The sequence below is a fragment of the Lissotriton helveticus genome, chromosome 2_1, assembly GCF_964261635.1.
Source record: "Lissotriton helveticus chromosome 2_1, aLisHel1.1, whole genome shotgun sequence".
In the NCBI taxonomy this organism is placed as follows: domain Eukaryota; kingdom Metazoa; phylum Chordata; class Amphibia; order Caudata; family Salamandridae; genus Lissotriton; species Lissotriton helveticus.
The window spans coordinates 1,028,479,289-1,028,506,833 of NC_136059.1; the positions used below are offsets into that span (position 1 = coordinate 1,028,479,289).

At 43.5% G+C, this 27,545-nt stretch overlaps 1 protein-coding gene across 5 annotated transcripts in view; it reads right to left on the reverse strand.

The window, feature by feature from the left end:
* The window catches only part of NTRK2 (neurotrophic receptor tyrosine kinase 2), a 590,175-nt gene that overhangs the window by 201,331 nt on the left and 361,299 nt on the right, over positions 1-27,545 (reverse strand). For all 5 annotated transcript variants that reach the window (XM_078675804.1, XM_078675807.1, XM_078675806.1 and 2 more), the window contains one exon: positions 11,110-11,298. In XM_078675804.1, the coding sequence (XP_078531930.1) occupies positions 11,110-11,298 (189 nt within the window). The remainder of the gene's footprint in view (positions 1-11,109; positions 11,299-27,545) is intronic.

Genomic DNA, 27,545 nt, shown 5'->3' on the forward strand with positions numbered 1-27,545 from the left:
TTGGGATCAGTAAAGCAAATGATACACTATGCACTATACCAATTCAAGATGACCACTCAGTAAACATGACACTGAGTGGCCAGCTTGGAATAGTATTTTGCATTGTAAGTCACTAGTGTACAGATCCAAGATGGCTAACTTAATGTTTCTAAAACTAGCACCCAACTTGACGGGGTAAAAAAGTGATACATTGTGGACACTACATTTCAAGAATGCGGCCTAGTTTAAAACAGTGACCTCATGGAATACGATGAACAGCATCTGAAGTGGCAAGCAAGCGTCCCGGTAGCACTCTCTGGGGTGCTGTAGACTAACCCCCAAAAAAGAGAAGGAAATAAATAAAAAGAGACCTAAACAAGGAGAAATGGAAAATTGAAAGACAGATGTACACGTGTGTCATTCACAGTGCAATTATGTCAATGACTACCCATCACACTCCTCCAGAAACAGGCTCTAGGATAGCTCGGGATCACAGGTGCAAAAACAGTTGATTGGTAGAGCGTGACATCTCGGTAACCTGTTTCGGCCGTAAACACTGAATTTTCTCACAACAATGAACAAAATAAGGTGCACACACAGTGTTTACATCATGACACTAATTCAAAAGTGACGTGTGCAATGAAAACAGAAAATAGACACACCGTACGAATGAAATACATGATTAGCTATCTACACTACAGCACCATGCAATACTCATGTTTTTCAAGTAAGCAAACAACCCCTATCTTTTCGTTAAGGAGAATACTCCATGTTAGTAAACAAAAGAAAGGATACATCAATCAACCAAATTATCAAAATCACGCAATATATTTAATGAATTTCAATGCCTGTGCAAACACATCTCATTGCAAGGAATCCATAAGGAGCCTAATAAAATACATATTACTTTGAACAATGCTGATAAGATGTATTGCAATCCCATCAAACACTCAAATTATGATGCATATAAATAAACAGTTAGTGATGACAGTTCACCATAGATCCTACCTGATCAAAAAATTGCTGGTAGCATACACTGTTCTGGTGACAACTAGTATGCCAACCAGAGCATAATATGGACCCATGTAACAGTATTTTCCATATGTAACTCTTGTGACGTCTACAATCTATGTAAAGCACTTTGATACCTTTGGGTTAAGTTTGTGCTATATAAAACTCTAATAATAAAATAAAATAAAAATAATAAAACCCAAGTGCACTGAAATACTAACATAATATGCTTAATGTTAAACACCAGTAAATGTGGTCAAACTTCTTGCCCTCTCATGTGTTGTCACTGTGTGATATCATACAAGAACTAACGCTGTTGAATATTGATTGAAATGGAAAATCTTAATGCTGAATTTAACCAAAAAGTGTGTTTCACCTTCTATATCTTGTACCAGTGCTAAACATTAAAACTTATCAACTCTGATCCTTGTAGAAGGACTATCTCATTTTCACATAACAGTGCAAGGTGCCTATATACGTCAAAACCTGTCTTGCAATGTAGGGGTTTACAAATTTTCTGCGGAGTATTGGATAAGGGTGGCATCACCTCCATTGAATTAACTCCATTGCAGCAGGCCTTACACTTGTAAGCATTTTCTAAAACCTAGGCTGCCAAGCAGCCAGCCTTCTGTTGTGACCATTTCTGGACTGCTGTCCACCAAATATTGCCTCAGGGATCTAGCTCTTCTAAATGACGTAAGGGGCTTACTCTGGATCATGTAACCAATGGTAGGATCACTCTTTCAAATGTGCCATTGCTTGTTTAATATACTTCTAATCTCTTGATGTTGTTAACAGAAGCCTGTAATTATCCTTATGTCATGTTCCCCAGATTGCCGCATGTCTTTTTTAGAGAGTAGTAAGTAATCTTGATTGCTACTATTGGCCTTACTACTACTCGCCTGTACCACCTCATGACTATATCCCCTTTCTAGGAACCTGCTGTTTAACTCATTTTGCACCTCCACCAGTTGTTGCTGGTCACTTCAATTTGGATGCATGTGCAGATTCTCTACATAGGGGATACTAGGATTGAGTTTACTGTGGTGGATATTGCACGCATGAAGTGTGGTGCTGCCAGCTGTCGGTTTCAAAAGGTTTTAATATGAGTTCTGCCTTGCTGGACATGCACTGTTAAATCCCAAAATTGCATTTGCTGTTTACTAATGGTGGTGATGCAATGTAGATTAAAATCATTGCTATTCAATTTCTCAGTGAAGGACCGCGAAGAGAGCTCCGTTCTGTTGTAGGTGACGAATAAGTTGTCAATAAAGCACATACACAGAATTACGTTTTCTGTGCATTCTTGCGCATACTTCAGCACAAGCACCTGCTCCTCCCACCAGCCCATATGCAGATTTGCATTGCTGTGGGTGAAGCAGGTGCCCATAGCTGTTCCTCTTACTTGTTTGTAGATGTCCAAACAATTATTGTAAAGACACCAGTGCACCATTGTTAATAGCATTTGTGGGTGCCTGTATAAGGATATCGATCTAGTGCTTAAGAAGTACTCTACAGCTTTTAAGCTGTCTTTATGTGCAATACTTGTATAGAGGGCAGTTACGTCCATAGCAATGAGTACATAACTCTCCTCCCATGCAATGCATAGATCCTTCTTAAATAATCCTCAGAATCCTGGATGTATGAGGATACATTTTGGACAAAACACATTTTCCCCATTCATTTTTCCATGGGAAACTTAGAGACCACAACAGCTCAAACCGCTGAACGGATTTACACCAAATTAGGCAGAAAGCTAGACCTTGGTCCCAACAGAGTGCTTTTTGTGTTTTGGTGTAAATCCCTTCAGTAATTTTGGAGAAATAATGGTTAAAAAAATTATATATATATCATGCTGAGGAGGATCCACGGAGCAGACAGATTTCAAACTAACATCTGATTGACTGCCACCATCTCAACCAGGAAGTGGTGGCAGGCATCTAAGGACTTGAGACTAAGTCAGAGTCCTAAACAAATGTAAAAAAAAGTTCTAAGAAAACAGGGTAGGCATACCCTAGCCCCCAGGCCTGGTGGTGGCGCCCATAACCTAGGGCCATCCCCATGGCTCGAAGTGTTTTGAATGGGGAGTGGGTTGTGCTGCCCCCCTCCCTAGACCGCATCCCTGGGGCAACAAAGTATTTTTAAGGGGACACACCTTTGGGCTCGGGGCACTATGCCCCAGGTATCCTGTATTATTTATGGGAAGGGAGCACACAGCCCTCCTCCCTGAGACTTTAAAAAGACCTGGGGACTCCATCCCCCTGGGCCTCTACTATTATAAAATTTGAGGGGGCAGTCAGCCCCCCTCCCTGAGCCATTAACAGATCAAGATATTGCTCCTGCCTGGAGGTAGCAGCATAAATACCTGCTCACTGAGAGAGGGGGCAATACTGGCTTCTGCAGCATGTAGAGAGCTAGCTGTGGCAGCAGGGGTATAGTGGGGGTGATGGGTGGGCACCAGGGCATGCACCTTGAAATAATGAGGGCCTATAGGGATGTAGTCCCCAGGGCCATAATAAGCTTGGGAAGGGGGCCATATGACTCCCCTCCCCTTTAAAAGACACACGGTCCTGGGGGATGGGGTCCCCAGGGACTGATGAGGCTTGGGGAGGGGGCTATTTGGTCCCCTCACCTTTAAACATACAAATTGGCCCTAGCGGTTGGGGTCCCCAGGGCCTAATAAGGCTCGGGGAGATATGCCACGTGGTCCTCCTTCCCTTCAAAATCGATACAGCCCTGGGGGATGAAGTCTCCAGGGACTGATGAGGCTCAGGAATGGGGGCCCCCTCCCCTTAAAAAAAACAGCCATGGAGGATAGGGTCCCCAGGGCCATGTAAGACTTGGGGAGGGGGGGCACATGGCCTTCCTCCCCTTTAAAGTACATAGGGCCCTGGTCGATGAGGTCCCCAGGGCCTAATGAGGCTCGGGAAGGGAGGCCACTTGCCCCCCTCCCCCTTTAAGGAGAAAAGACCCTAGGGATGGGGGCCTGGGTCCTATTAAGCTTCAAGGAGGGGGGCGCATGGCCCCTCTCCCCTTTTTGTTATATTTGCGCCCGGGAGATGGGGTCCCCAGTGACTAAGAAGGCTATGAAAGGGGAGCTGCATCCGCCTCTCCCTGTTTAATTGTATTCTACCCTGGGATAGATCCTTGGGTCCCAAAGGCCAATTTTACACTGCGAGGCACATGCTCATCCCCCCCCCCGCTACCGCAGACGGCTGAATACCTTGCTCGGCGTTGGGTTGGCTGCCTGCAGGGGGTGGTCAAGGTTGGAAGACCCGCCTGACTCCATCCAGTGCTGTGTTTGCAATTGAAATGGGAGGCTTACTTCTACCAAGTGGAAAGAGGTTGTGCTCTGCGATTTTGATAGTAAGATACAATTGGTTCGTTTCCAAAAATGTTTATAATATTTGATTGCAACTCTCTCTAACTTGTACTTGCAAGGATAATTGCAGCAAAATGGGCCTAGCTATAAGAATGCTGCAAAGCTGTAATGAACCTGGAGTAAGTAAAATACAAATATTCAACATTAGTGCGTCTTTTGATCAGGATATTTATGTGATGGATTGGAGGCAGCTGGTGCAGGTTGTAATGAAGAGGCAGGTGAGTAGCAACGGTAGTGTGTGTTTCCCATTGCAACGCTTTCTGAAGTCTGGTGATTTATGTAGAAATGGTAAGTCCTGATCTCATATCCCTGTGCAGTAGTAGACTTTCTAGTGTGGCTGAGAGTGCCCTGCTAAAGTCTCAGCATTAAAATGGCTGCTGCCCTCGCTTTGTCTTATGACCTAATAATCCCTGAGAATAACAAATCAACCTCAATTCTTCAGGGTTGGGTGAAACAGGCGCCAATTGTTTTGGGGCAACCCTAACATGTGCAAACCTGAAAGTAAAGTGCTCTGAAATCCACAGATGATGGTGATGAAATAATCACTTAGGAAGGGATTAGTAACGCCCTGTTTTATGGAGGTGAGTGACAGGAGTGGCAATAAAGGCATTGAACCTAAACAATGAACTATTCTGCTGATACAGTTTTTGGGCTGGGCTAAATCAACGATGGCAATGGGGAAAAGCAGCAGTATTATGGGGCAGGTATTGGAAATGCTGCTATGACAGAAGTTAGGCACGAATTTGAAGAACGTCTTTCTCGGTGTTGACCATTCATGAAATTGCTCTCAAACGTAATACTTTGATTTTTACAAGTAGGCAATTATATTGTAGGTGAGACTCACAAAATATCGGGATTAGCTCAAAATTACAGGCTTTAATCTGTGTAGAGTTGCTCCTTTTTTTAGATTCAGAAAGCTGACAGGTGTATTCAGCCCAAATCCTATTAATGCACATTTTCTGCAGAGAGGAAAGCACCGATGAATGACAACTTTTTAATTTTATTTTGTAATATTTTTCAATTTTACAAATCAAGTTCCCACAATGTGAATGTGTCCCATGACCTTTCCCACACCAACAATTTTAGTGATTCCTACCTGTCACAAATAGTTTATACGTCACCCAATTTGGTTTGGGACATTCCAGAAGCAATTGGTATAAACTGTAGGGTCTGGTGGCTGAGTGAACTAATGCATTCACTCTAAGAACCTCTTTTTGACTTAATGGACTCAAGTTTAAACTTTGGTCGGTCCACTCAGTATTCCACCCTTCGGAGGTGGATCAAACAAGGACACTTGAGCTGGGTAACAATAACCATCTGTTATTGGTCAGTAATGCCAAGGTACCATATTAGGTATGAATGTGCAATCCCAAATGTGCCTTTTATGTTATTTCTACTTTTTGGCAGCAGAAAATACTAACATGGCACTACTTGAACCATAGCCTGCGTTGTCTGATCACAGATCATTCTGTTTTCTTAAAAGTTAAATCCATGTTTGTCTCTGTGGCTCAATGTACTGTATTTGTCCCTATCTGAAACATTTAGCAAGCCTACAAGAAATTGGATTTCTGAAACGGCACACTAGTTTCAGTGTATGATGCATAATTTGTCTAGGAACACATATCTTGAGATAGATTTTTCCGGCCATTTTGCCATTCCTCATATTGCATACTTAAGTACTGATTTATTAACAGCCAGTGGACAGCAGTGTTTCTTTTAGTTCATATATGCGAGGTAAGAGGACCCAACACTGGGTTCAGACTCATGGCCTCTGTCCCAAGAAGCAGTAATCTCCTTGTTGGAGTAGATGCCAGGTGCCACTTAACTTGTTGTACGCCACGGTCATGTGGGCCCTCGGGGTACAGTCATATGGGCCCTTGGGGTTCATGTCCCACTTACTGGTGTATTTCTGCAGTCCTGTGAGCCCTCCGGGGTCCAGATCCACATACTTGTTGTACGCTATAGTCATGTGTGGCCGCGGTTGTTCATGTCCCACTTACTGTTGAGCAGCTACAGTCATGTGGGTTCTCGGGGTTCATGTCCCACTTACTGTTGCGTGCCTACAGTTCTGTGAGCCCTCGGGGTCTACGTCTCACTTACTGTTGGGCACTCCAGTTACGTGGGCCCTTAGGTCCAGGTCTTGCTTAAAGTTGAATGCCCACAGGCATGTCCCTACTCAGGAGACATTGCCTATATTTTAATGAAATTGTGGGTTATGGTAGTGAAAGATGCTTTATTAAACAGTGATCTAGTCACAATCCTGCCGCATCCTGGCTTTGAGTTTACACTAATGTTATAAGCACAGATGGCTTGAGAAGCAAGTTTCACAATTTTCTAACTAAACTGATCCTAAAACTGATAATTTAAAACCACCCTTGGGCGTTTGGTGATCACATGTGTGCTTGTTGCCAGTTCTTGAAATACAGGTAGTTATTGATACTTGTATCAATACGCCGATTACAAATTTACCAAATACTGTATTTCAGTATTCAGGGAAATTCAGAATAGTTACAACAATGTTCGTATGAACTCCGCTTTGTAACAGTCACTTTCGTGTGTGAATATCCAACTGTTGTGTGGGCGAGCGTGGGTGAATGTCTGCTTGCCATTTTCTGCGCAAAGGAGGTACTGTACTGTAGCTGAAGTCCGTCTGTCATGTGCACGCCTCTGCCCAGAAGTCTTTCCTTCTCACATATGTGACACGACTACTCAGATAGCGAACAAAATGTTCGGTATTGCTTCATACTTAGGTATTGTTTTAAACTCAAATGAAATGCATCACACAGTTACTTGCCATCATACAAAGAGTTGCATGTCAGAATATCGATGAAAAAAAGATTATTCCGCTAAAATATTGTGACTAAAGTATTGACTATCATAATATTATGAAGGTTAGCAAATATAAGTAAGCATAGATGTACTTTTCTTACATCTGCATCTTCATACCTTGAACCCTTGTGTGTGTGTATATATATATATATATACTTTATCCTCTCCTGATTTACATTTAAATAACCTTCTATGCTGCTGTTGGTCCACATTGTTAATAAAGTTTTGAACGATTATAGACAATTTTGGTGTGGTGTATTCATTTTTTTAAGTTGAACCTAAATGCACAGGCCACAACACGTCAATATAGTTAAGAAAGGCAAAATTGTCAATAATCGTTTAAAACTCTATTAACAAACAGGAGAGGATAATGTTCAATATAAAAAACCTTCTTTTTTATTAATTAACAGGGCATTGAGTTTCCCCCTGCATTCACCAAAGGTGGTTACTAAGTGGCCTGGGTGGGCACCTCACAATCAAGGGTCCTGGCCCCAGGGGATGGTGGGTCGTACAGCACCCTTCCCACTTAAATGAAAGTTTTTGGCCCCAGTAAGGTGGTAGTTCCCTGGTTGTCCGTGTGGCCCCCGACAAATCATTTTATTTCACTGTGGAGGTGGTGGTCCCCAGGGCTTCTTAGAAGCCCAGGAGGTGGGTCCATGCAACTCCCTATCCTTGGTAAAAATAAAGCCCCAGGTGGTGAAGGCCTCCGGGCTCTTGGAGCTAAATGGAGAGGGTCCCTGCTGCCACCTCCTTAATATCAGTAAAGCCCCAGGGAGGCGGTTGTTCCTATGGTTTTAAAGTGAGCAAAGAGGACAGAAAAAAGAGCAGGGAAGACAAAACAGAGGGCTGAATAACATTAGCAGCAAAGGCTAAACAGAGGGCAGAAAACTAACCGAAAAGGCAAAAACAGACAGCGGAAAAACGAGCAGAAAAAGCAAATCTGAGGGTAGAAAAACAAGCAGGTAAGGCAAAACAGAGCAGAAAAGGGCAAAACAGATGGGAGAAAATGAATAAGAAAGGCAAAACAGAGGGCAGAAAAACAAGTAGAACAGGCAAAACAGAGCAGAAGAGGGCACTCAGACACTCATGCACCCTTTCACAGACCCAATGAGACAACCATACACCACTCACAAACCCACTCAGAGACTCATGCACCCACTCACAGTCCCACTCAAACACTCACACACCCACTCACAGATCACTTTGACAATCACACGCCCACTCACAGACCCACTCAGACACTCATGCACCCACTTCGAGACTCATGCACTCACTTCAATACCTACTCAGATACTCATGCATCCACCCACAGACCTAATCAGACACTCACACACACACTCACACACCCAGTGAGACACTTATGCAGCCACTCCAGGACTCATTCAGACACTCTCACACCCATTGAGAAACCCACACATTCACTCACACACCCACTAACACACACATGCACTCACTTAAACACTCACTCTCAGAGATTACAGGTTACACTTAGGAAATAAAATTAAAAAGCCTTAGAAATTCACAAAAAAAGTTACAGGGACATTATTGTGAAGAAATAGAATTTTCAATAACCTTAGAAATTCACTGAAAAAAACAAAAGGGACAGGTGTGTTATAATTAGGCTCAGATTTCACTTGTACAAAACCAGTGAAATTCAGCAGATTTAGTTACCTAAGCTAACTATAACTTACCCCCCACAAGGTACTATTTATGACCCCTCATATTACATCACTCATCTCAAATGACAATTCTGATGACATCAACCACAGCGCCACTCACACACCCACTCACACCCAGTGACATACCTATACAACCACTAACAATCCCACTTATTCATCCAGAGCCACTCACGCGCACAGCCACTTACACAGCCTCTCACTTACCCATACACTTATTCACACAGCTACCCACTCACCCCTAGACTCAGTCACAAAGCCACTCATTCACCTATACGGCTACTCCCACTCCCACTTTTTTACCAATGCAGCCACTCACGCACCCACTCACTCACCCATTCAGCCTCTCAACAGAGCCACTCACACACCCACACAAACACTTACATACTCGTTAACACATCCATACAAGTACTCACATGCCTACTCACTCACCGATACAGCCACTAATACAGATACTGACTGTGCAATACACCTACTTGCACACCCACTCACTTACCCACACACCCACTCAAACAGCCACTCACTCAACCATACACCCACTTACACATCCAGTCACTCACCCATAGAGCCACTCACACAGCCACTGAGTCACTGATACAGCCATCCACACACCCACTCACTGACCCATACAGCCACTCACACGCCACTCCCCAATTTCTCCAGCTACTCACACACCCACTCACTCATCAATACAACCACACTCACACAGGCACTCGCTCACCCATACAGCCGCTCACACACCCACTTATTCACTCATATACCACTCATGCACCCATTCACCAATCAATGTACCCACTCACACACCAATACTGCCACTCACACAGTCACTTAGTCACCCATACAGATACTCATACCCACTTATTTGCCCGTATGGTTACTCACACAGCCTCCTTATTCAACTAGACAGTTACTCATACACCCACTTATAGAACAAAACAGGCAATCACACACCCACTCACATACCATACAACCACTCACACATGGATACAGTCACACAGCCACTCAACATTTTCCCCTCTTCTATCCCTCCACTATCCTTTTCAATCCAAATAACTGACTAATATCCATCACTCAAATTACTTTCATATTTCACTATTCTAATTCACCAATAATCCTTTATGGGTTCTGGAGTAGCGTGCTACTCACCGAAAAATCACTTCAACACCCCATCAGGAGTAACAGGCGCTCTATAAATGCTAACTTTTTTCCCTCTTCTATCCCTCCGCTATCCTTCTGAATCCAAATAACTGACTAAGCTATCCATCACTCAAATTACTATCATATTTCACTATACTAATTCAACACTAATCCTTTATGGGTTCCGTAGTAGCGTGCTACTCGCCAAAAAAGTGCTTCAACGCCAGTTTGTCCTATTGGCCAGTGGGTGCTATTGGCACTGTCAGAACTTTGTGGTTATTCAAAAACATCCCCAGTGTCTCTTCGCCTCCACACTGTGCACCTAATTCCAGTAATTTACAAAGGTGTAGGAAATGTACAGTGTATGAAAGCCTCCTCTAATCTCTAATGCTTATTTTCAGGCAAATGGTTCCAACCCATGTGCTCCTGAAGCCATGGAAAACAATGTCATTGAAACAATATTTGCATCCAGTGCCCATGTTCATTGGAAGGGAAAGAATACTAGCTGCTCTGATTTTGAGAGTAATAAATCACTTCTCTATGGAATAAAATGACAATCATGATGCCTGACTGCTCTCAGAGTGCCTTTAATACTAATTTTATTAGAACAATAGAATGTTGAGAGCTCCATTGAGGACGATAAAGTGGATTAGGGCCCACAATGGTTGGTACGGTTCTTCTGCTACAACATTTCAATGCTTGTCTTTCTGTTTCTCCTTTTAATCAGAAAATTCGATCCTATTGGGTTGAATGTTCTAAGAGTATTATAGCCTTTCTGCTTTGGTCTATGCTGTCTGGTAAAGTCCCTCTCTTTCATAACATGGGAAGAGCGCCTTTACCAACCGTGGTTCAGCACTTGGATTTAGTAATACTATCAATGTATAAATAATCGCAAGCACATTATGGTCACAAGAGAAACTAAAACTGTGCGAATCAGAATCACAATACAAGATTTGTAGTAGACTACATCGAGGTATAATCTCCTATTCTTAACCCCTAAGTGTTCTTCTAGTGTGCATGGTCCCAAAATCAGACTAATTCTCTATGAAGCTGGGTCTTGGGTTAAGACATTAATAGAAAATCATCTCTACTCACAGGTGTCTGGTTTCATGTGACTATTGGTGATCCCGAAGTACTGAGGATTTTCGATGACTGGAATCTTTGTCATTCCGATGATTACCGCATCAGGACCCCCCTCGGAAGAGGACGGCGTGTTACTCCCATTGGAGATATGGTGGAGCGGGCTGGCAGAATCATCGTCATTGCTAATCACTGATGAAGGCCCTGGAAAAGAATGAAAACTCACATGTTAATATGCATGCCCATAGGTATGTGTTCCTATGACTGATGCAATCCAAACGAACAATCCTTCAAGTAATTTCTAGCAAGATAATATCATGCAAGTTAGCTCATTGAGAGGAGAGGTAGGCACAGACATTGATCTGGTATTACTTGACTCAGTCTTTCTTCTTTCTGTGGTTGATAAAACAAGCATAATTGCGTTTGCAATAAATAACATATAGTTCAATCTAACGTAAGCCACTTATGATGTTGTGCCAGAATGGTGCAATCTGATTGGTTGCTTGGAAGATCAATGAGCATAAGGAAGTATTCAATGGGGTTGATATAGGCTTGCATCTTTTAATGCATTCTCTAAAAAATGTTGGTGGGAGACCTCTCTCCCTTTCTGTAGTCCACTCTTTGTTTTAGATGGTAGAGATGAATGTTCCTTGGATAAGAAAAGTTTCTACTTCTTTGTGTAATCAGATAGAAATCTCCCCCCAGTTTGCTTGGAAAGCTACTGATATCCCGGGGAATAATGGCAGAAGCTGCCCATCTCTTTTGAATTTCAGGTTCGCCTGCTAGTCACTCAAAAATATGCTGCTCCTTGACTAATAACATAGGGAAAGTGGCACATGTAATCGTTAGCCACTGGCACTAACATGATTGGGTATGTCATTTTTCAAACAAGGAAAATGTTCTCATTATGGTGGGTATACAGTAGGCCAGGGTCGCGAGCCAATGAGCCCGGGAACACATCCAATGATCCTCTTCAAATACTGGAAAATAAATTCCACCTTAACTGTGGTAAACAAATTGCCGTATCCACGCCTCATTTAGTTGTCTGTATTCAGTTTAAATATTCCTTCTGCCAGCACATAAAAGCCTGTGGTTGTATTTGATAACCTTTTGTGTAGGCACACAAGCCCTGCTTTTCAACCTCTGCGATTTAACCACTCTGACTACTCATCTTTCAAATGCAAACGTGACTTTAGATTTACTAGTTTTAGTAGCTTGTTATTTGAGCCCATTATCAGTCACTGATTTAATAACATTCTTTGATGCATCTGGAGCTTGAGGCCTGTGATTTCACGTTTGCTAACTTTATCATTTTAGTACAATTATGAAACTGAATATTCAGTGCTGTTTCACAGGTATAGTACAGAGACATAGCCAAAGTCTATCATTTATGCAAAAAACATGGCAATAAATATGCATTGTTTTTTATTATGTAGCACTCCAGACCTCACTTCCGCCATTTCATAGCACTAAAAGTAGGGCGTGTAACTATCACTTCATTTTGCCTTGCTGGGATTCAAACTTGCGACCTGTAGATCATTGAGACTGTCAGCAGCAAAACCTAAACAGAAAGATCAACCCTATGAACTACTTACACCAACCTAGGTGTAAATTATGAATCTCTTTCTACCAGCTGGATTTTCCTTTCCTTTCCTTTCCTCCTTAACTGGGAACCTTTCACTTCTTGGGCAGTTTTCGCTTCCGCCTACTCACCTGATGAAGCCATGCTCTCCCGCGTTTGCCTCCTGTTGCAAATTGCTTCATCATTTTACTGACAGACGCAATACATTTTTTAAACGTTATAGGGCAATTCAGGCTGAGCTCAAAGTTGACTGTATAATAGCATTTTTCAGTCATTACGCTCACATTTTTACAGACACACGTCCTTCTGGTTTTTGAGCAAGTAAATACCCTCTGGGACTATTCAAACTGGAGCTGGGAAATAATTGGTGCAATTTTTGTTAGAAGGTATGTTGAGAGACCAATGGGAACACAGGTGCCATGACAAGCTCCATAAATTGCTACAGATGTGCTACGGCATGAGAGCCGCTTGCGTAAGGTTGGGTCTGTCACAATCAGTGGGACATCTGGACATTCGTAACGGTTTACTGTCCATGCATCATTGTAGCCCCGAGCATCACATCTGTCCCATCAAAGATCCTAGTGAGGCCATAGCTGTTAGGTTGTGAGGGTTGAAGCAGGTGGAAAGCATCAGGCACGGTGGTGCAGCCCTGCAAAGGGGTTGAGAGTTCAACCTGTTCCAAAGTTGAAGCCGTAGCCTCAAGACATTTTACGTCACTACTGTTTCTTATGTTTTCATTTTTTCTTAAAATAATTCTCCGCTGTAATCAGATCTGAAATCGTGTGCCAGATCAGGTGAACAAGTAACACTGGCTGAGGCTTTTCTAGCATCAGTTATACCAAGAAGCAGTTATGAGGATAATTCTACTTTTTTTCTATTTCTGATTCTGGACTTTGTGTGTACACTTCTCTGTTCTCACTCTCTATGGTGCATTGAAGCCACAGGGGTTGTGCGGTGGTGCAGATGTCTCTGCCAAAAGGATACCGTCCAGTAGTGCTATGAAGATACTACATATGAAATAATGGGAGGTGGTCCATGAAGGGTGGTGAACTGGTGATGCTGCTGAGATTCACTCTACTCCACAACAACAGTGGAATGTTCTAGAATGCTCCAAGTAGCATTTTGTCTAGAATACCATGGGCAGCGTCTGCTTTTTGGAAGCCGCTTCATGGCTCCAACGAGGTTGGAGAGGACAGAACTGCATAGGGGAGTAAACAGAGAATTTTAAGAAGATTGTTAGGTGGAGATGTCCAGAGCTATGTTAATTGCCTGCCTGGAGCATTATGAGGCCCGTCGCCTTTCCTTTCTTTGAGTTTAAGAGTTTGGATGCAGGGGACACGTCAACCAGGTACTCTCTTGGCTTGCCAGCTGATTCTTGTTTCCTGGACCAAGAGGACTTGATAGTAGAGTGTGGTCTTCAGTTCTCTTGGGAGTCTCTTGTGGTGTGGCTGTTGCTTCATAGCAGGGCTCAGCGTGTTTTATGTGTCAGTGCCTCTAGGGTTTTACCTTTCTACCCGGAGTGTTTTGCATTTTTTGGTGAATGTTGCTGCAAAGGCGTTTTAGCCCACTGCCAATCTCAGGAGGTGAGCTGGCTTGGACTAGGAGACCAGCGTGCTCAAGCTTGCTCAATTAATAATAATTTGAGTGCAGTGGACCTTTCAATACATTAGTACAGTACTGTCCTGGTGCCATCAAACTCTTACTTTGCCTCATTGTGGACCACCATTCCCATTGGTTCCCTACAGAGTAGCCTACATTGAATGCATGTATTTGTAGAGATGCTCAAGACTCTACTAAAAGCGCCATACTTCTTACTCTACGAACCAGGAGACACTAGTGAAACAGCAACTCTTCCTATAAAAGATGAACGCACTACAGCCATAGTAAAATCAAGAAAGCACCTCTCCTTCCCAGAAAATAATTTCACCCCCCCCCCACATAAATTCTTACTTTACAGATTCTCATTTGAGTCACCTCATGGCACAAGTCAGTCCTATTGTGAGAAGGAAAGTCAAGACACACAGAGACATGGACACATATCTTATTCCTATAGAGGTATTCCTGCCCCTTGCCTTTGGATTGCTAAATATTCTGACCTAGCTTCATTGTCATTGACCAGATGCTTTTCGAGAAGGAAAACATCATAATCCGTCGAAGTGACATCTCCGGGAGGGCGTAAATATGTTAAACTGGATAAACAATACACAGTGTACAACGTTTAATCACAGAACTCTGTAAGTTAATTGCTGTTCATGTAATTTTGACAAAAACTTTAATTAAGTATTGAGATACAACAAAAGATGAAGTAGGGTAGGTATTTGGTGCAGCTGAAATCAGAACGTAATCAAAGGGCTGAAAACATCACAAAAATAGGTACATTTTGTGTTGCTAAATTGAGTGACATTGAGGTTTCAAATTTAGGGGCAGATTTATGATAACTGGCGCATCCCCAGGGATGCGCCAGTTATTTTGCGCCGCTGCTCCGCCACCCATGGTGCGCCGCATTTACAATGCGGCGCACCATGGGGCAAAAACGGCACAGATGCGTGACGCATCTGTGCCGTAAAGGTGGCGCATTGCTGGAGTTGCGTCGCAAGCGCGACGCAGCTCCAGCAAGGCTCGGGGGTGCCCCATCTTTACAATGCTGCCTCAAGACCTACGCCTGCTTCAAGCAGGCGCAGGGTTTTGACGCAGCATTGGCCTGAAAGTGACTGAGTGAAATCTTATAGATTTCACTCAGCCACTTTTGCGAGGCGCACCTGACCCGGAACGCCCACCCTGCGCCGGAACGCCCACAAGTGGCGCAGGGCTTTACAACGTGACGCATCTGCCTAGATGCGTCACGTTGTAAATGGGTCGTAGGGATGCGCCACGTTTACGCCGCAGTTGCGTGACGCAAACGTGGCGCATTCCCAACATAAATCTGCCCCTTAGTCTTCTCGAGCCCAAATTAGAGTAGCTTGTGATCACGTGATTTAGCAACCTATTTACAGATAATAACATAAATGCGCAACAATGCCTGTGGGTACTTAAAATACGAGACAGCACGTATCTGTCCTTTTCTAAAGCAGAATGCTGTTTTGGAGTTCGTGCAGTGTTTGCTTTGGAAAGGCCTAGAGGCCTGCACGGTCGGTCGGCTCCGGCGCGCGCCCCGCTGCAGCCAAGGCCGAGGCCCTGCTCTTCATCAGCCTGCGCCTGGCTGCGCGCGCCGCCCTCCCCTTCCCGTGACCTCACCTTCCCAAAGTGCTTTTAGATGCTATTTCCCACCCCAGCCCCAAACTCACTCAACACGTCATCATGGCGCAAGTCTGTTATGCTCCTCCAAAGTCATAGTCACTTCAGGGCCACAGGAACCCCCCGCCCCCATATAACAACATCCCGCAAATAACACACAGACACAAGTGTTAAGATTGGGAAAAATTGCTGCAGGTTTATTGTTACATACAACATTATGTAATCACGTTGGGTTATCTTACGGGCAATCCAAGGGCAGGCCGCATTCTCGCCACCTGCCCGCCTGATGAGCCAATCAGCACAGTGGCGAACCACCCCGCTGCTGATCATTATGGTAATAAACTACTCACGCCCCTTGCGGGGCGTATCTAAGCAACCCCCGGTTGCACAGGCCCACAACCGCCCGAAGGACTACTGGGGCGCCGTCTCGGATTCCTAGCCTCCCATGAGGTTCTAGGTTAGGCTCTGGCACCCCTATGTGCCCGCTGAAGTACTGTGTTGCACCTCTCTGTTACCGGATTGCCCTGTAACTCCGCCTGCAACGAAAAAGGAAACACATTAAAACTCCCTCAGGAGCCCCCCCATAGCTGACACTCAGGGTTAGAGGTAGGGAGGGAAAGAGTGTCCCGACGTGTTCGACGCAACGTCCGGAGCGGCAAAGAGGCCACCACAACGGCCAGAGGGGGAGATATACCCTCTCCCTGCCAGCCCCGGACGTGCGTCATAGTTCCGCCCACCTCCACCGGGCAACCTGCCCTGAGGGGTGGCAACCATTAGCTGGGGGTCGGGGGCAGCCCTACGTGACTAAGGGCCCGCCCTCCTGATGGCCACCGGGTGGCCTCGGGCAGGCGCATTCCTGTGCAGGTGGGTGTGATTGGCTCTCCCAGGGCCGCGCATCTATAAATCATTACAAAACGTGTCTAGATTCCAGGCCTAGCTGAGGAAGCTCCTCTGAGCCAACCTCTGGTCACTCAGCACTGAATTAGGATTACCAGTAGGTGGAAGTGAAAGGCTTTGAATATGCTATTGTCAGCCATTACTACAACATCAATCATTCATAATCAAAATGCATAGGGGGACAAGCTTTCAAATTTGATCTGGCGGGTGGAGCCGTAAGGTATGACCTTTCACACGTGTGACATCACATGAAGTGACAGTACCAGAAGTACTTTTGTTTTTAGCACTGAGAGAGATAGCCACAGGATAGCCAGAAGAACCAGGGACATCTTAAGGATTTTGGGGGCACTGGGCCAAACATATTTTAGGGGCCCCTGTTGGGAACAGCTTTAAATTTATGGCCCTCTTTTGCCAGGTCACTGATAGTACACAGGCACACAGTTCCAAATTCTAAATGTGTTTACATCTAATATTCAGGGATATCGACATGATTGTAATGTTTTAACACAGCAGCAGCCACTAATGCTACAGCAAATAATCTCTGTAATACCCTCTCTTTTCTCGTATGTGAAGTGCTGTTGCGATCTAAATGAATTTTTTTATGGCTGTTGCATGAAACTTAAACACAACATTTCTCTATAAAATTTCTTTAAGTCACTCTCACACATCACCCACCTAAATAAATTAAATGTAAACGGTATTTAAAACAATCTGTTTAAGAATGATTATAGGTTATCAGGGCAAAACTCTCTGTAGAACACAGCTGGCTCTAAAGTGGCCCCCTGAAAGGCTGGGTCCCTAGGCCAGAGCCCACTTGGCCCATGCCTTAACGCGTCTCTCGGAAGAACAGTATTTTCATTGTTCTTACTGTCCACGTCATAACAAGTGATATGCATGGCAAGCAACAGGCACAATACAATGTTTCCGTGCACATCGGTTTCATCCCTCTGTCACTCCTTTCTTCTTTTTTGCTTCATGTTCTCTCCCCACCTTCCTCCCACGTTCTCATCTTTCTCCACTAGTTCAGTCATCTGTCATTTCCCCTGTGCCCTTTCTATCCCTTGTTCTTTTCCCCACGCCCACCATTCTTTTAATCACAATTTTCTTTCCCCCCATCCTCTTTTGCACTCCTGTTTGTTGTGCCTCTATCTCTTGGCGTTTTTCAGTCTACTCCCCTCTTTATCACCACCAGCTCCATGTTCAGTAGGGGTAGGTGAGCACAGTGCCACGCCCTTCTGACATGTCATACGTTTGTATGTTTGGGAGGTGATCCTCCACATTATCACTTCTCGAAATACTGCTGTGCACGAGTACAGCAAGACCATGGTATCAAAACCCAACATTCCACAAATCAATATTATGATAAATTGAAATTTAGGGTGTCGATAATATGCAACCGGTTTGAGAGTGATCATTAAAAGTGCGCCGGTGCTCAGTGGGCGTTACCTGGTACCTTCCCAGAAGAGGTGTTCCGATTGAAGCAAAGGGTTAGTTTTCTATTGGTAAATCAATTATTAGTTACATCTACAATCAGGCCGATGAAAATTAAAGCTACCATCAACCCAAGGACACCAGGATCATTTAGGGATCACCAGGGGTCGCTCCTGCGACCCCTAACGTGCCCTTTGCGACCCCGGGGGCACTACAGAGCCAAGCACACAGGAGCAGCCTGTCCTTGCAGACATTGGTTGGGGCTCCATTCTCCTAGTTTTTTTGTCATTTTATTATTACCTTAAAAATTCGGGTACTAAAATGTATGTGTAAGCATGTGTGCCTAAGTGAACGTAAAGGTCAAATGACGTGTGATGTCACTTCCACTACCCCTGGTGTTTTAACCGCATGCGCGCTGCGGCTATTTTTGCGCTACGCGGCTTTTTTCAAAAAGCCGCGTTACATGACGAGCTCAGCTCGTCATCAGCGTGCGAGCGGCGCAACTGATGACGAGCTGAGCTCGTCATCAGCGCCGAAGGGGTTAAAGAATTGACGTTCAGGATTCTTCGTCCAGATCCTCGCGCCAACAATGTCGCTATTGCAGGATTCTCCATGCAGCATGCGTATGACAGCTCAAGAAAAGGCGAACATTTTTACGAATGTGCCTGTTTCCGGATAAATGTACATCAGAGCTGAAGCCTTTGGAAGCTCTTGGTGGCTTGGCAGACCTGCTGCTATACATACATTTGGATTGAGTCCAGCCCATAGCCTCGAGGCACTGACCAGTACCCACCAGGAGGGACCACAGCTGTTGCACACAACATGGCGCTGGTTGTCTGGCTTGAACTGAAAAAAACACAAATTGCTGATGGAAAGCCGATCTCTCTATGCTGGTCGGACTCCAGCGAGCACTGTTGCATGAATCACGCAGTCAGAGCCTGAATCAAAGACTAATTTCTGTAAGAGTGGCTAAGTACCACTTTATCCTGATTAAATGGGGTCACCTAATTACTTGTCAGAGACACAATGAGCTTGGAAACATTTGCTGTTAACTGTTAGTGATTTTGTTCTGCTGAAAGGCACCTCTCGCTTCTTAGAAATCTGAAAACACGGAGAACCTATAGAAACAATTGTTTCACATTTCCCAGTTCTGCTTTCAACGTCAATAGTGGGAAACAAGCCATCTATATGAAAGTCATTTTTTTTTCTCCAGAGAATACAATTAACAGTTTCCCTCTGCTGCCTTGATTTCTTGAAGCTTGTTTAATGGATCACTTTCATGTGCCACAGCTTGCTGCTTCTGCTTTGTTTCCATGTCTTGCTGTCCAACTGCTGCAATGCTGCATATTCAGAGGGGATGTTACCAGTGTGTAATTTGTAAAAAAACATAAGTGCCAGGGCCACTGTCAGGGCAGCCAATGACAGTACCTAAACAACTACTAACCGTCACACTGCTGCAAGTGTGACATTTCAGACTGTTCGAGACCCCAAAGCTATAAGAATGTCTTGGGCGGCTGGTATTAATAATAATAATAATAATAATCCACATTTGTAAAGCGCACAATCACCCGTAAGGGTCTCTAGGCGCTGGGGGCCGTCGGGAAGATTAAGCGAGCTATTGCCCAGAGTCACATGGTGCTGGGCTAACCTGCCGCCGGAGCCTGGGATCGAATCATGATCCCCAGATTCCGGAGTCAGTCACCCTAGCCGCGGCGTCACACCTCTTCCATTGTTTTTAATATATATTTAGAGTTCATAAACAACAGTTGTTCTGCTCATCTTTTAATTGCACAAACAGCACAACCATGTGGCATCTGTCATAGGTGCCGGTGTTGACAATTAAGTGCTGGTGCAGAGCACCGGAAAACACCAGCCCAAATGAAGAACTGGATGTTACCCTCAGTGGCCGTGTAAAGAGGATATACATCCAGCCCTAGGTTGATTGTTGTCTCTCTAACAAAGGAGAAGAGAAAACATTGCACCAATTGTGTGTATAGGTGAGTTAGAAAACGATCCAGAGGGATTCTTTAGACTCTGTCCACTGTTGCACAGAATGTAAGTCACACAAGCACTAGCAGAAACCTTAAATATATAACTGTTCTTTAGCAACGATGGCTTATTATTGATAAGTGCTAAATATAAGTGCTAGAACAAATTGTGATTCATACACATTTCTTTCACACCAGGGAAGAATGAAAGAAATGGTTTGCCTTCGCCCGTTCTTTCAATCACGAATGATTCACAAAACAAGAATGCGATGGCCGTAAATTCAGTCAGTCCTCTATTTATGGTCTAACATAACATCCTACAGGAGTATCTTTAGATATCAGAGGAGACACCTCATCTGTCAGAGGATGGCATGCTTCATCATAGGTGCCTCCTCTCATTCGGGTAGGTGAGTACCAACAAGTTGATGGGCTCAACAAGAAATCTGGAAGCTCATAATAGGATGTTCTTCTGAACAAGTGCAGGGTTCCAATTAAAAATGACTATGGGTGAACCAAGAATTTCTCTTTATGTAATGGTGCTCATGTTATATTAAAAATCAAGTCTGGATGTGTAATGAACACAATGCTTTCTACAGCCAAATGTTATGTCGCCTACATATTTCAGGCTAAGACAATTGCCAAAGCCATGAAGTCGAGGACTACAGTTGATGCTGACACCCTTTCTAATTGGGCACAAAGATCCTTTCGCTTAATCGGAAATGCTCACATGGTCATATCTTTGAACATAAGAAAATGCTTATTGATTAAGATTGACCCAAAACTGGGTGATCCTGCGAGTTCTGAGACTGACTAGGAAGTTCAGTGACTTTTCTTTGGGGAAAAGACGTTTAAGAAAGATGAAAACATTCACCTCTTTCTATGAAAGTGCATTTTTTTGCAGCCTTGTGTCTTTGGCAAGTGTGTTCTTGCCAGGGCCTGTAGAGTCCAGAAATATTCTATTGGCCAAGACACCTTCAACAGCAGGTTTTAGCACTTGGGCCAGTTCACTTTGCACCAGGTGGGTTCTCGTTCAATAGATGACAACGAAAAGGAGATGGTGACTGAGGCGAGCATATGTCAGTGTTATCCTCTTAGAATCAGCAAGCAGAGTTGAAGAATTACTTCACAAATTGAGGAAAACATCAGATCTTTGGATCCTTCTTACTGCATAGGGATTGCAGTTAGAGTTCTGGTCTACCCACTTTCAGAGTTCTCTTCTGCATCTATTCCACTTTTTGGTGGAAGAGCGAATCTCATCTCAAATGAAGTCGTCAGATTTCTATAAAAGGGTGCCATAGAACCACATTTCCCAAAGGATTTTTGAGCAACATACTTTCAGGCAGGGAGAAAAACAAAAAGTATCATCCAGTGATAAATGTAGAGAGATTTCAATCACTTTATTATCACTTCACAATGTAAATGATTATTTATCTCAGGTATATCCTCTTTCCAGGGGCTTGGATGGTGCTATAGGATCTGAAAGAGTTTAATTTTTTGGTTACAGTAGATCCTGATTGCAGGAGATTCCTTTAGTTTCATTAGAATCGTCAGCCAAACAAATTCACTTGTCTTCATTTTGCCGATCTGCCACTCTTTGGTGTTCACCAGACTTCTCAAATCAGTAGTGACAGCACTTCGTACTTGGAGACTTGATATGATGGTTTATTTGGACATTATGTTTTTTCTTCCTCATGATCGCATAGCTATGGAGGCACAACTGCACTCGGACTTATGCTAAATTTAAGGCTTGTCATAAAATTGGAAACGTTGAAACAAATGGAAGTTTTCTGGTCTCTAATGGATTCCAAAAGAGAAATATTACAACTCCTATAGACAAAGATATGATTGATCTAAAATAAATCATACAGGTACAGTCTGTTTGACTTATGACCCTTTGCAGGTTAGCTAGGCTAATGGCTTGTTTGCCTCTTCAATTGAAGCACTCTTTCGAGGCCCACTGCATTATTGGGCTTTGCAATAGTTGCAATGATTGAAAATAAAACATCTGAGAAGAGATCTATCTTATGCAGATCAGATCCCTTTAGAGCCTGACACCAAGGAGGAAATGTCAGGTGGCTAGACCAACTAAAATCTTGGAATGGAAACGCCATTTCCCCTATATCTCCAGGTGCCTTAGACTTGGATGCCAGTGAATAGTGGAAAGGGGACTCAGTGTGACCTCTTTAAAAGTAGCTGAGCATGGTCAAGGAAAGAGTTATCATTGTGCATAAATTGTTTAGAGATTCTTTCAGGCTCCTTTGCAATTTGGAGTTTCTTAAAGCACGGGGCAAGTTGTGCGGTGCAATTATCAAGAGTCAATTTTACCACATATATGAAAATCACTTAGGCGTCATGGAATCCAAACCTTTGGTAGATATCGCACATGCATTTTTGCAGTTTCATCTGAAGTCTAAGATAGGGCTGAGGCCAAAGTACATACCCTGGTGTACACAATTCAGTAATGGATTGGTTCTCCTGGAACCTGAGGGGTGCTGAGGTTTCATCTGGGAACCTTTCTAGAATGTAACTGCTGGTGAGATCCTTTATCAATAGAATGTTTGCTTCTCAAATAAATATTCAGCTAGATCAGTTCTATAGCTGGAGACCAGGGGCTAGAAGTATCAATACTAGGAATAGTGATTACCTAATTGCGATAATCTGTGAATCGTAATTCGGTAATACCTATTCCTAATGTATGAAATTAATTGAGCTTCACTTAGCAGTTCCTAGTGGGTCTCAAATCGACTTACCTCATGAATATTAATGAGGTAGGCCACATTTTGCAACCTATTGTGTATTACTGCCATCACAGGGATGGTGGCTTGCTGGGGTCAGCACACTACCATGTCAATGATTGCTTTTTAATAAAAACATTTTTAATAGATCCTGTTTCCCTTAAAGGAAAATTAGATGGGTTTAAAAAGAAAAAAATGTAATGTTTCAAAATAATTTTTTAAGAGCAGGCAGTGGTCCAACGGACCACTGCCTGTTCCTAAAATGTCTTTGCAATTGGTTTACCACAAACTTTGAGTTGGTGGTAAAGTGCAAATGTTTTGCAACTGCATTTTGGTTGCAAAACATTCATTAACCACTTGGAAGCTCATCATATTCTGCTGCTGCGCTGGGATTTACAAAAACCCATTATTCATGACGAGCTGGGCTCGTCATGAGCGTGCTGGGAGGCTACTGCATGACGAGCCCAGCTCGTCATGAGCGTCGAAGGGGTTAATCCCATTCTGATTCGGTATATGGAGGGAATGCCCTAAACAGTCCCCTTCCAAACTTCCGAATTGGTATGTTTTTGCAATGCCAAAATGCAATTCACTAACATGTTATCGAATCCCAATTTGGGATTAACCCCTTCCATGCTCATGACGAGCTCAGCTCGTCATGCAGTACACTGCTCGTGTGCTCATGGCGAGCTGAGCTCGTCATGAACAAAGGGATTCAAAGATCTTCAGCACCAGGGATGAATTGCTGTAACATTCAAGGTCTTAATACATAACCAAATGCATTTTTACAGTGGCAAAACGTCCAATTCTCTTAATCAGGCTGTTTGTGGCAGCATAATGCTTTGTACATCTAGCCCCAGAACTGCAAGTGATAGCACCAGGCACTTGTCCTCAAGATAAGCCTATAAGTCATCTTTAAGGTGTTCCTCCTTTTGCTGTAATATCCAGCTGCGTAGCACAAATAAGAAGACTCAAATGGAAACGTGGTCCTTGTTAATCCCTTATAGAGAGCACAGTCATGGTTCCGTTCTTGTTATTCCCTTCTGGAAAGCTCAGTCTTGGTCCCTTCCCTCCTGGAACTATTCTATGCTTCTTCCCTGCCATCATCACTGGTTGATGAACCATCGGGAGGTCGCCACCTGCTGATTCTGTCAGTAATTTCCAGTTTACGGCTTGGAAAATTTCAAGGCTAGATGATCTTTCCTGGGATTTCAGGGCTGACCTCAGAACTCATTCAGTTGCCATAGACCAAAGGAACTACCAAAACGTACAAGTAAGCTTGGGGAAGTCGGTCTAGTTGGTGGTGGAAAAATATCTTGCTTCTGTCTCTGCGCATCTCATCGCAGTTTTTAATTTCTTACCTTCTCTGGCATCTTGAACCATTAATGGCCGTAGGTCTGCAAATTCAATAGAACATGCACACATTGATAAAAAATCTACCGGAGAACGCTCTTTAGTGAGGAAATTGTTAAAAAGCTATTTGATATTCTAAGTATCCTAACCAAGATATTCCTTTTTATGGGATGTCAATCTAGTACTCCTGTTATTCCAAATATGGCCATATAATAGTTCCCTTTATCTTAAAATGTCTTGCTTCTTTAAAGAGATTGTCTGATGTCATAGCTTTGTCAGCAAACCTAAGAACACCTGTTCCTCAACTTTTGATATCTTAATTAACCTTTATGCTCCAGTTTCTGCCATCACGTTAGCTGGATGAGCTAAATGGGTGATAGCCTTAGCAGGGATCTGCTAAGGGATTGGAGCTCAATCAGTCAGGAATACAATGGCGTCTAAAGCCTTTTGGGCTGGGGCAACGTTGGAAAACATTCACAGATCAGCTGACTTCACGAGGATACAACTTTCAGAATTTTTTATTCCTACCACCCCCAAATTTTATGAGTGCATTAGTGAATATCTTATTTTGTTTCTTCTAGTGCCTGTTTCCAGAACCCAAGCGTATCATAAGGAATCCACAAGAGATGAATGAGTGTTTTCTCAGATATATATTTGATAAAAGGCATTGGAGAATCATCTAGTTTAGACAGATATGTTTTCTTTCTGTTGGGGTTTCTTTTATCATCAGTATTGTTCTGTTTTCTACATGACTTTATTTTGCTTTAGCATCAAGAAAAGAGGCTGTGAATGTGCCGGAACTGCCTATTATGAATTATGGGTAGATTTGATTGGTTACTACAATCAGTGTACAACAATAGTAACCATGGAAATGTAGTATTCTTTTGTTGTTGATGTGGCTGCTGTGAAAATAAAAACACGATTCGAGAATGCACAATATTCATTTCCATGCCTCATAAAAGCAGGGCTTTTATTCCCTACCATACATAGAAAAATCTGCATTACTAGTCACAATTATGAATATCACAAAAAGGGCTCCTAATCTGTATTCTGAGGATTTTTATTTAATTGTGGCAAATAAGTAGGCAGCAAGAATCGCACTGCGGGTTGTAGTTAAGTAAGTATGGTTCTGTTAATGTGGAAATTATCTTGTGCAGAAAAAAATATGCACAGGCAATGGTAAAATGGATACATTTGTATTCTTTGCAAAGGGTGAAATCAGGAACTTGGCAAAATTTAGCAACCAAAAAGAATGGACTTCTACGTACAATATCACAATTTGGAAAAATTCGAAAACAGTCCTTACACATAGCTAGCAGTGACTATTATGAATTACTGTAGGTCGGTGTTGAAGGCTGGACTTAATGGACGCTCCGTAGAACTTTACCTTGCCTTCTCAAGGAAAGAGACTCACTTCGGTAGCTCATTTGCCTGGTACTCAATAATGTAAAGCGTGAGAAGATAGGTGGAATGATCGCAAACGGTAACAGAACACAACATTTAAAAAACCTCGAGGTCAATGACAAAGGAGGTACACGTTGTTGAGGATGTCGGTCACTAAACAACCTAGAAGAGCTGAGAGGGACCAGGAATCGAGACATTGGAAGGGTTGGAGAATCCAAACAGACACAATCCTGAAGACTGACTGGAGGAAAGACTTAATGGACAAAAAAAATATGCAAAGGGAGGATGATTCTGCAAAACAATACCACAACTGCATTGCAATGCAAGATACCATGGGATCTCTCTTCAGCGTTCGGCACTGTATCGCACGCAATCCCTCTTAACAAGTTGTGGAATGTCAGAGTCCAAGGACAGGCATGGGCTAGGTTTAAATAATACAAGGAAGGCAGGTCACAGGTAGTTTGTCTTGCCCCTTTTACATCAACCTTCAAACCATTTGACTGTGGGGTGCCCCAGTTTTTCGGCCTTGAGTCCAACCTTTTTTTAATGTCTATCTGACGCCTCTTGCTAACCTGGTGGAAGCTTGGGGTACACACGTAATTTCTTATGCTGAGAATACTCAGCTGATGCCGACCTTCCAGAATAATGAGGTGGCGACTCTGCATGCCTTCAAGCGTTGTTGGAAGGCAGTCTGTGGTTGGATGAATGATAATTGCCTTAAACTGAAATCTGACAAAAATAAAATTCTGTTTTGGGGCACTAGCATTCACCCAGATTCTCATAACTGGTGACATTCTGGGCTTTGACCCCACCCTCTTTGTGGGTTAGAAATCCGGTTTTAAAATCGATTTTAATCCGTCCTTCGAACCACAGGTTAAGGCTGTATCTGCCAGTTGCTTCTTCTCTCTGAAATCACTCAGGAAAATGCTTCGCCTAGGGCCAAAAACCAATCAGATGACCATCGTAAATGCTTTGGTGACATTTAAATTGTATTGTGCGAACTGTCTTACCTAGGCTTGCCATCTGCTGCATCATCTGCAAATCATCCAAAATGCAGCAACATGTCTCATACTGAAGGTGCCTCCCTACGCAAACTGCACTTGCTGCCCATCAGTTGCTGCATCAAATTTAAAGCATTAATTTATGCATACAGAGCCTTTCACTTGAATGGCCCTATGTATCTGAGGCTGAACATGTGCTTTCAGGGCAGAACCTTGCGTTCCAATGCTCTGATGCAGTAACAAGTTCTAAGGGTGCACATGGCAAAAAGGGGAGGTTCTTTTGAATTTTTGACTACTAAACTATAGAACTCCCTACGCTCGCTCCCCTCTATATCAATTTTTCATAAACAGCTGGAGACTTTCCTCTTTGCTGCTGGGCTCTAGGCTTTCTGATTCTCGTGGGTATTGGTCTTTCTAGTTTTTCTGCTGCTAGTGCCGGGACGCTTCCTTGGCAGCCAGGGACGGACTGGCTACCGGGCGTTTTGGCATGCTGCCGAGTTGGGGGCTGATTTCGTTGATGGGGACCTGTGTGTGCTGAACGAAATTCGTTTTGCTTTGTTGATTTCGAAGCACACGCAGGTCTCCATCAACGAAATTAGCCCCTCACCGCAGTGACATCAGCCCCCAGCTCGGCAGCATGCCAAAACGCCCGGTAGCCAGTCCGGCCCTGTTGGCAGCAGCTGTGCGCTTTATACATTTGATTGTATTGTATTCTTAGGTTTATATATAGAGGATATGCACAGGAGATGAAGGTTTCAGGAATAAGAAACACAAAACAGGAAATGCAGATGCCATCTTGCCTTGGGATTTCACAATGGGCTTTGAATAA